General features: G+C 42.7%; 1 protein-coding gene across 1 annotated transcript; it reads left to right on the top strand.

Moving 5' to 3' along the window:
• The first annotated feature begins 246 nt into the window (after window positions 1–246).
• On the top strand, window positions 247–10,864 carry LOC104954862 (E3 ubiquitin-protein ligase Siah2-like). The gene is made up of 4 exons (XM_010782058.1): window positions 247–856; window positions 10,222–10,401; window positions 10,697–10,713; window positions 10,828–10,864. Exons 1-4 carry the CDS (start codon window positions 452–454, stop codon window positions 10,862–10,864), a joined length of 639 nt encoding a protein of 212 aa, XP_010780360.1. The 5' UTR covers window positions 247–451.

The following is a 10,864-nucleotide window of genomic DNA, read 5'->3' as shown; positions in this document are numbered from 1 at the left end:
TCCAGTACAGGAGGAGGGGGAAACATTTGAGGAAAAAGTTTTAGAAAAATGTATTACATTTTTTAATAAATGAACAAATATTAACATACAGTCTGACAAAAAAATAATATATAAAAAATACAATACAAATATGAAATTTTAAAAGGAGAATTAATAGCAAATGTAAAAAAGATAAAATATTGGCCAGGAATATTATTATATTGTTGAAGACAAACGTTTTAAAAACGAATTTTATTTTATTTTTGGGGGTGGATAATTCCGGTCCACCCTCCAGTACAGTAGGTGGCAGTGACGTGCCTTTTCCGCTGGTTTCCACCCTCCATACCCCCGTCAGAAGAAGAGGATGTGTCTCCGGGGTCCAGCAGCAGAGCTCCGGGAGTCCACAGTCCGATAGTAAACATCCCATCACGGTGGCTCTTCTGGAGGAAAAGAACCGCAGTAGCTGGGAGCCATGAGCCGCCCGTCCTCAGAGGGGGCAGGCGGGGGGAAACCAGGCGCGGTGAAGCACGGAGGATCCGGAGGTCCTGCCGCGTCTGCCGCTATATCGGTAGCCGCCTCCGCTGCAGCGTCAACCGGCGTTAGCTCTCTTCCTGGACCGGGGACCTCCGCCGCGGCTCCTTCTTTCTCCCTCACCGTGGGGGGTCTCCAGTCCCCGGAGCTCACGGCCCTGTTTGAGTGCCCGGTGTGCTTCGACTACGTGCTGCCGCCCATCCTTCAGTGCCAGGCGGGCCACTTGGTGTGTAACGCGTGCCGCCAGAAGCTGAGCTGCTGCCCGACGTGCCGCGGCCCGCTCAGCCCCAGCATCCGGAACCTGGCCATGGAGAAGGTGGCGTCCACTCTACCCTTCCCCTGCAAGGTGAGAGGGAAACAGAAGGGAGAAACACACACCTACAGACACACACACTCTCACAAAGACATTCACACACAAGCAACTTCCTCATTCTGCGACACACAGGTACGTTCGTGTGCGTACTGTGACGTCAGGGGCTCCATACAGAACCAAAACAAAACCTTAGTTTGTCTGAAGTTGTATTTTCTACTTTTTTCACGAGTGATTTAGTTTGAATATTTCTCAACATTGTGATGATTGCTTTTATTAAGAATTATTATTTATTATTAATGTATGTATTATTATTTCTTACACACACACTCAGACACATACGACTTCCTCATCATGTGACACACAGGCGCGTCGTGTGCGTTCTGTGACGTCACGGGGCTCCACACAGAACCACAACAAAACCTTCGTTTTTCTGAAGTTGTATTTTTAACTTTTTTTAAGAGTATTTTAGTATACATATTTCTTAGCATTGTTATCAGTGATTTTATTTAGAATTATTACTATTTAATTTATTATTATTTCTCTATTTTTGGACATGCTTAAAACCAGTGTGTTTATTTACATGGTACTTGTATTTGTTTACAATTATTATTCTGGAATTTTGACTTTCCCCATGAGATTAAAGAAGTACTCTGAAGAGTTGGCTCGCCATAAGGCTCCATTATCTTTCATTGTTCATGTTTTTAATGACCTGTTTTCTCACAGGGTTAACAGCTATTTTCTTAAGACATTTTCCAACCTTTAACTCAAATCATATGTGAGTTTTTTGCTAAATAATTCATGTTTTTTTAAATCATTTTCTACCGCAAAAAAAGTTATATTTTCTTCTTAATCTCAGTATATTTAAATATAACTTCACTCCACCAGCTTGTACATAGACCAGAGGCCTGTACTACGAAGCCAGATTTTCGCTTAGCGGGCTAACTTCAGGGGTAACTCTGGGTTTCCGGTCCTATGAAGCTGGTTCTCTTTTTAGCGGGGTAGATCTCCATGGTAACTGATGCTGAACGGCTAACCTGGTCCGGAGCAGGTTAGGTTGCAGGCTAAGAGCTCAACTCAGTGAAAGCACTGCCTGCTGACCAATCAGAGCTCCGTGTGCGGAGTTTAAAGCGATCAAGTCATATTACAGGAGAAAGGAAATACAGAAAAGCTGCCGTTGCAGGAAAGACGGCCGGCAAAAATCACCGACTGTGTGAACGTGAACATTAATAGAATATCACCTCCCATCTTCAGAGCAATCTGACTATTATAACATTAGAGTTAAGAAAGCTTACTTAAATATCTGCCACAACATAAGTAACCGGATCAGAGTAACAGTACAGTCCGCGGCATATCACATCATAATGTATCATATATCTCCTTATCTGAGTCAGCTGAGCCGTATCTGGCCGTGCAACACTCACAGTGTCACATACTGTATGCAGAAGTATTATTTTAAGCAACACATTAAGTTGAGGAAACACTCGAGTCAAATGTAATGAAAGTCAGATGGTGTCTTAGACGGGGCAGTGATATCATAAACCTGTTAATGTACGCATTCAAACACTTGTTCTGTTACCAGCTGTATTCACCTTGCAGGTGCAGCTATGTGGCTTTGATCCTGGATAAAGTGTTTAAGTCATGGATGTTTAAAGTTTAACTTCTTCATATGTCTAATATTATAGTTGACTTTTCATTCAGGAAGTATGACGCTGCGCTGTCAGTACGCTTCTCCATGTTTGTGATTGGTCAAATGTTGCTAGCCCCGCCCCTTTCATGTGAACGCGCACTCAGCCGGACAGAGAAACCGAGCTTGAGTTACCGAGTTGATAACCAGCGTTGTAGGACCGCTTAGCGAGAGCGCGTGTGTTTTGGATTAGGTAAGCCGGGTAACTCAGACATATCCAGGGTCTGTTGAACCGGCTTCGTAGTACTGAGGCCTCTGCCCTCAAACGTTATCTTGGGTGAAGCTCATTAGCATATTGATAAATGCATCCCATAAGAAAGCGTGTTAAAGAAGGGATGAAAGGACCCTGATAATGCAGAGTATGTGTGATGATGTGGTGCAGGAGTCCGGGTCACGCCTCTGATTGCGTTACACATTAAAGTTGAAGTGAGCGCCTGAGGCCGACTGAAAGACGAGCAGCGAGAGCAAAGAGAGCCGAGAACACACTCAGAAAACACACAAATAAATCATAAACACGCATTAACACAAAGTGATTTCATGTATTTCATTTAATCCCTTCATATTCACACACGTGACGTAGGGCTGCTCGATTATGGCAAAAATCATAATCTCGATTATTTGGGTCAATAATTGTAATTGCGATTATTAAATGCGATTATTCATTGTCTTTGAAAACATCCATTTATTGGAGAAAAAATGTCAACAGCATGTTTTTAACAGTTGATTATCCTTTACTTTAAGAACAATTCAACTGAAAAACCCAACGAAAAAATTATTAAAAAAAAGAAGTAATAATAATAAAAAAATAATCGTTTTATTTCGATTACGTTATTTTTGTAATCGTTGCAAGCCATAATCGTAATCGCGATTAAAATACGATTAATTGAGCAGCCCTAACATGACGTTATAAATATCATCTTCTTGCACAAGTTGACTAACATTTGACCCTTGATTGGTTGATTTAATGACTGCTCTGTGACCCTGAAGCAAAAGCACCTCTTTGAATCTGGTAATAAAGTAACCAGGGGTGTTTGTAGAAAGATGAAGTATGAGCACTGTGTCTCTGATCTGGTTTATAAGATATATCAACAACAACATGACGCCCGTATACAAGATGTCTCCGGACGTATCAACAACGTGACGTAAACAACGTGTGTGAAGAAGCAGGAAGTAAAAAGGAACTCACCTTGTGGTATAACCGGCAAGAGAGAAAGCCTTTGAGCTCCATACTGTTTCAGAGAGAATCCTTGATAATCCATGATATGGCGTTTCATCACGGCAGCATTTAGTTTAGACAGTAGCTGCCGGGTCCCGCATAAGCTCCGCCCCCTCTTATTTATTTTTTAAAAGCTTTATTCCCCAAATCATCACTTTAGAAACAGGAAGTGAAATAGAGGGATATGAGGCATGGCTAATGGGTGATCGGTTTAGTGTTTGGAGCAAAACACTTCAGAGACAGGTTTTTATATATTGTTATATCTCTGAGACCTATGCTTTGGCCTACACGTAGCATGATAGGTGATAATATTACACATGTTGTTCGGTTACCTTGTGGCATTCAAGGATTTTCCTTTTTTATGTGCAAGTGTTCAAAGTTTAATACCTCGTACTTCACTGAAGGTTAGTGTGTGTGTGTGTGTGTGTGTGTGTGTGTGTGTGTGTGTGTGTGTGTGTGTGTGTGTGTGTGTGTGTGTGTGTGTGTGTGTGTGTGTGTGTGTGTGTGTGTGTGTGTGTTTTGTAAGACTGTATGTGTGTGTGTGTGTGTGTTTTGTAAGACTGTATGTGTGAGTGAGACTGTATTCAAAGTATTCACTGCAGTAACTGTGTTTCACCAGGAGGGGGCGCTCTTCTGACTTTCTTCAAATGTTCAAACGCTCTTTATTGTTCTCTGTGCTGCAGCACCTCTTTTCACCCTCTGTCTGAAACCAGAGCCCAGTCTGCTCTGATTGGTTAGCTGGCCGGCTCTGTTGTGATTGCTCAACCGCTTACAGATGTCCCGCCCCTTAGCCTATCACGTACAATGTGTCTGAGCGCTAGCCAATAGGAGCGTGAGTGTAAAGTGATGTCACTGTTCTGGATGTAAACAAAGGAGTCCAAAGGAGGTACATCTGCTTCAAAGATCACATCCTTTATATATTATTAAAACATCTTCTCTGCGTTCGGTGTGAACACAGCGTCAGAAAGAAAGTGAAGGTCATGAGTGAATAAAGACACGCACGCACGCACGCACACACACACACACACACGTGATGTAAACACTGCAGAGGAGAGACTACAGTGTGTGTGTGTATGTGGACAGATGCTGGGAGGAGCGATACTCCCCCTTTATTCTCTCTCTGCTTTCTTTCTCCCCGCCCCCACTCTGTGTGTGTTTGTGTTTTTCCAAGAGACGTTCACTGACAGCAGAGTGTGTGTGTTGCTAGGTCGGAGTGTGTGTGTGTGTGTGTGTGTGTGTGTGTGTGTGTGTGTGTGTGTGTGTGTGTGTGTGTGTGTGTGTGTGTGTGGCCTGGTCTCGTGACCACAGAAGAAGAAAACTGTTTTTTTCCCCCTCTCTTTCTTCTTCTGCTGCAGCAGGAGAGAGAGAGCGGAGCTGCATTACTGCCGGTACGTGTGTGTGTGTGTGCGCTGATTGATTATGTATTGGTTGTTGTTGTTGTTGTTGATATTTTTAGCACCTTAAACACTTGATTATTGATGAGTTTCTTGTAATAGCTGACTCGATCGTCACCTAAACAACAGACTGTTTTGATTGTGATATTTAATTTAATTTTCTAATATTTCTTTCCTGCAGAAATGTAAAGTGTGTTTCTGTTTTATATCATATTAACGTGAATATATATTTAAACATTCAAACGCATCCTTTAAGATTCTCTTTTCTGATGTTTGATGAACCAAAAAGCTGCAGTTTGTTATTCATGTCAGATTGAAATGTAACTCTTTAAGTTATTTAGTTGTAAAACTGTAGTCAGTGTCTCCTCTGAAATGGAGTCAGCAGGTATCTTTGGTATTGTTTAGAGATAATGAGAAAGGTCCTTTGTCTCCAAACACACAGCATGTTGTGTCCTGTCTGAGGTATGTATGATGAGCAGAGCAGCTGGTGTTTAGTTTGTAAAAATACTTTAATTATTAATTAAATGTTCAAATTCTTTATCATTACCCTGATTTAAGACGAGATATTGTTATGTTTTGGAAACCTTATACTTGCCAATAAACCAGATATATTGTGATATTACCCAGCCTTAATTCATACCTAATAGCATATTCAGAGTTAATTGGACATCATTTCTGCCTCAGATTTAACCAGAGCTGCTATTTTAATTGACTATTTAATAAAAAAGGCCGTATGGTTTTTCTTCTCATCCTCGTCGGTGTAAAAAGGATTTATTTCCACATGTGACGTGATGTTTTAATCTCTGATATCTGATCTCCACGTGTCCCTGCAGTCTGCTCAAACAGCTGCTGCCTGATCTGTTCCTACGGAGAGCAGAGAGGGACCAAAACATAAAGAAACCCTAGAAATCTGACCCTGGATTAAGGACACAAACCAGCTCTGGTGAGAAACGCAGCTATAGTCCACACCAGTACCAGTGGAATTAAACCCCTTTCTTTACCAGTTTAAACCATTTCAACTAAAACAATAAATCCCATCCACTAAAAACACTCCTTTTCATCACCGTTAGCATACCGGTTTCTCCCGGGAAGATAAATGGGTCTTAATTTGCGATTAAATCCAGATGTTTTTCTGCTAAAAACATTACATATGAACACATCACGATAACCTTATAATTTACCTTTGCCTAATATAGTTTTTACTGAAAAATGCACCACAATGTAACCTGGCTCAACCGCATGCTAACGGCTAACAGCTAGCTGCTAACGTCAGCTAACAGCTAGCTGCTAACGTCGGCTAACAGCTAGCTGCTAACGTCAGCTAACAGCTAGCTGCTAACGTCAGCTAACAGCTAGCTGCTAACGTCAGCTAACAGCTAGCCGCTAACGTCGGCTAGCTCTCCTGCAGATTCAACACAGATTTAGAGTCATGATGCAAAGGCTTCAGCGTCCTATGCGCAGTAACTAGAGCGTAGTTTTGGCAATGACACATTTATTATGATCCACTTAAAAAAAAACATTAAAAAAGGCATTAAAATGTGAGAATAAATAAACTTAATTTATCTAGTTTACACGCTAACCTCTTGCTAACGATGTCGTATGATCACGGAAATAATGGGGTTCGTTGACGGGTAGATTGTGAGATCACTGCGTTAAGACTATTTGTATCTTCCCTGGCATGCCATTAACCAATTACTGTGACATCATCAAAACACGCCGTCGACTAGGTGTCTGTAGTCTGATACGCAACCACAGCTAATCTTTTTATTTAACCTTTATTTAACCAGATGAAAACATTGAGACAAAATTTAATTTACAATGCTGACCTGGCCAAGAAGGCAGCAACGTTACTCGTTCTTACACATAACACAGACATGTCAAATACAGAGAACACAACAACGTAAACAAAAGAGGAAAAGCAGTGTCTACATTGTGCACATTAGGACAGTAAGAAAGTTCACTACTTATTACTGCAAGAGCAGCTGGAGGTAAGGACCTCAGACAACTTCAATTTAAAACAGGCTATAGAGACGAGTGCCGTCAGTTTGAGGCGTGATTGAAGGTCATTCCAAGACCAAGGACCATAATGAAAGAGACTCCTTTTCCCAGCCTCAGTCCGCACAGCAGGAACCTGGACTCGTATCCAGGCACTGGGTCTGAGGTTGTGAGAGTCACAAACTGGAGCAGATCTGGCACATATGTAGAGTGGAAGCTTTCCTAAAATGGCTTTATACATTAATAAAAACCAATGCTGCATCCTACGCATAGTGAGTGAGGACCATCCAGTTAGGCTATACAGTGAGCAATGATGAGTCCTATAGGGTGCATCTGATATATAACGCAGTGCAGCATGGTAGAGGGGGTCAAGCTTGGCCTAATCAGGTGCTAACTGACGTTTGTGGCCTCAGAGTTTGTAAGTAATCCCGGCCTGTGTGTGTGTGTGTGTAGTGTGTGTGTGTGTAGTGTGTGTGATGCTGTGCCCGGCCTCGTGCCTGCCTCTCCTCCGGGAGTTGGGTCAGTGGCGTTGTCTGCTCGGTTTTCCCCGTCACCATGGCGTCGCTGCAGCTAGCACCGCGGGGCTAACGGCTAACAGCGGACAGCAGCAAGGGTCAGAGGTCAGGGGCGGCCGACCAATCGGACGCAGCAAACCGCTGACGGGCAGACAGGTGAGTCCGCAGGTGACCAGGCTCTCGCTTCAGTGGATCTGTTTGTTGTTGCGTTCAGGGAAGAGTCCAATAATCTCTAGGAGTGTTTTGATTTGATCGTCAAACGAACCTTCAAAATGTCGCTAACAAGAGTTTTTTGGGGCCGTTTTGTGAATTCACTCCACGAAGCGCTGTGTTTGAATCTCTCTCAAAAGAGTCCTCTGTGCTGAAACACTGAGGTCACCTCCGCTACTGTGATCACAACATGAGATATGAATTCCCTTTTTATATATTTCTCAGTTTGCGTACTCCTGGTCTAGAAGTTGAATGTGGATCCCTTCTTTATCCGCCCTCTTGGCTAACAAGCGTTTTGCACATATGGGTTTATTCAATATTCAATACGTGTGCATGCACTGGTTGATTTGATCACATTATTGAGCAGTTTGTTGTGATTGGCTGCTGCGTAACATTGCTTGCTGGCTCTCTAGCTAACAGGTGTTATAGTCACTTCCTGTGAGGGCACGGCAGCCATGTTGGATTTGACTCAACGCTACACGGTCAAAATCCACGCTCTGCTTCAGTATTCAAAATGTACGACATGCATTGAACTGACTGTGGGAATTGAGACAACAGTCAAACCACTATCTAGCTTTGAATTAGTTTTATGAGCAGGGTTTTGTCTGTGCCGGGTAAATTACTTTATCTTATATCAGCCATCTTATGGAAACAAGACGGCAAAGAAGCTATTTAGATATCTTTCAGGACTTTGAACATCAATGTGTGCCTTTGGTCGATCCATACATGAAATGTAGGCTTTTGTCTGCACTAGGTAGCAGGAGCGCTGTGCCCTCAAACCAAAATGCAGATTTCCCCCGTAAAATGTTAAAGTGATGCCAGAAAACAATATTTCTGTCAAAAACTGTATAATTCCTCCACGGGGTCTTAAAAAGTATTAAAAGTTGATAAATCAATTTCGCGAAAATGAAGACTATTTAAAAAGTATGTGAAGCTGACAACTGAGCGGCCCGACCAAGCAAGTAGGCAGAGGCACAACGTCCAAAAATATAACCCGGTGTGAGCGTTTATTAAATACACATATGATATGACACAGCCTCAATCTGCTGCCCACGTGAACACAGTCACCAGCCACCACAAGGATCTCACACACTGCTACCAGCCAACACAGACTGCACCTAAATACACACACAGACTAACAAGACACAGGTGGGGNGTTTTGTTCAGCCGGATAATCTCCACATGTCTACCCTACTTTTATAATTTTCGAATCATAAATCTAATCGATAGATTATAAAAGGGTTTTAGGACGCGTCACTGCACCACTAGAAGCCAACTCCATCGATCAAGCTGGCTGAAACGTTCTCTCCCTCTTCTTCTCATGCTCCCTGTCACTCTCCTTTAACTCCTCCGGTGACTTCTTTTATTTGAAGATTGTTTTGTTTTTTTACCGCTGGTATTAAAAACATTTTGGCGAATGGTTAGGTGGCGCGATAGTCTGTAGTGAATGAGTGCGCTCACGGGAGCCTGCTCGCGCTGCGCTCCGCAGCAAACAGCTGTTTGCTTTTCACCCAACAATGACAAGCGACTCACGAAACGCTATGTTGTAGCGTTGATAAACGAAACAATTTAACACAATTCCTAGTCAAAATACCAATACCACAGGAAACATTTTTTTTAAAACAATATTTTTAGTGGCCCGAGCGGGCAAGTGGAAAGTACGTTATGCTGGCCCGGGGTGTCCAAATAGTGCTTCCGGGCCGGCGGGCCTTTTATAATGTCGAGCCCTGATTTACATTAATAATGAGTGAATTATGAATCGTGATGTTTCTCAGCCGGACGGAGGAGGGGCGCTTTTAAAACTGCCATAAATGTATTTGTGCATTTCTCTCTTTATTTCACCCAGATTAATAATACAATTTTATGAAATTTGGGGAAAATGCAAAACAAATAATTATTATATATTTTTATAAAATAATGATTTTAAATAATGTTTGGAATTAAATATTTAATTACACTTTCCCTTTCTTAATTTTTGCATTTATAAAAAAAATCCGTTAGTATTATTGCATCACCTGTTAATGGCCTTACCATAAATACAGTTCATGCATTCAGGTGCACTCAGGGCCTAGTGCTATAACGAGCGCACGGGGGCGTGACCAACAACACAGACACTTATGGACATAGGTTACTATATAAAAAGGGTGCAAATGTATTGAGTATCCTATCCATGTGAACATGTTTTAAGTGGGGGGTGGACCTCACACCCCCAAGGGGTTGAAGGACACAGAGACCCAGAAGTACTTGTACTTTATTGTATGATTAGTAAGACAGATGAACAGATCGCTCCAGTGCGTTCCGACACCACCACACCCCTGGGTACACTACATGCAGCTGATGGTACCTGTGTAGTATATTAAACTCATATATTTCTCCCCCACCAGTTCTCGTCGGCCGGCTGCCTGCTCTCTCTGCACCACAGCGAGAAGCCTGAGCACGAGGAGGTGTGTGAGTTCAGACCGTACACCTGTCCCTGTCCTGGAGCCACCTGCAAGTGGCACGGAGCTCTGGAGGCTGTGATGCCTCACCTGATGCACGCCCACAAGTCTATAACTACACTGCAGGTACACACACACACACACACACACACACACACACACACACACACACACACACACACACACACACACTCACTCACTCACTCACTCACTCACTCACTCACTCACTCACTCACTCACTCACTCACTCACTCACTCACTCACTCACTCACTCACTCACTCCTGCACGCTGCAGCTCAGACACATTGCTTCCTCACTTCCTGTCCCCTGGTCTGTAAGTCAATGGTTTCCTGGATGTGTTTTTGGGTGTGAGTCTGTAAACGCTGTTTAACTCAAACTGACTAAATGCTCGTCTCCTCAGGGCGAGGACATCGNAGCGTGCTTTAGTTCTGTGAAGGGAGATAAGGGATATATGCACTGTACTTCACTTTAATTAATAATGTATGCTGAAAAGCGTATATATATATTACAGCACAATTTTTTGTTGAATAGATTTGAGTGGTTCGAAATGTTGGGTCCCGAGGCCTGA

Source organism: Notothenia coriiceps, unplaced genomic scaffold (assembly GCF_000735185.1).
Source record: "Notothenia coriiceps isolate Sejong01 unplaced genomic scaffold, NC01 NC01_scaffold00024097, whole genome shotgun sequence".
Taxonomy (NCBI): domain Eukaryota; kingdom Metazoa; phylum Chordata; class Actinopteri; order Perciformes; family Nototheniidae; genus Notothenia; species Notothenia coriiceps.
This window is presented reverse-complemented; position numbering and strand designations above follow the sequence as displayed.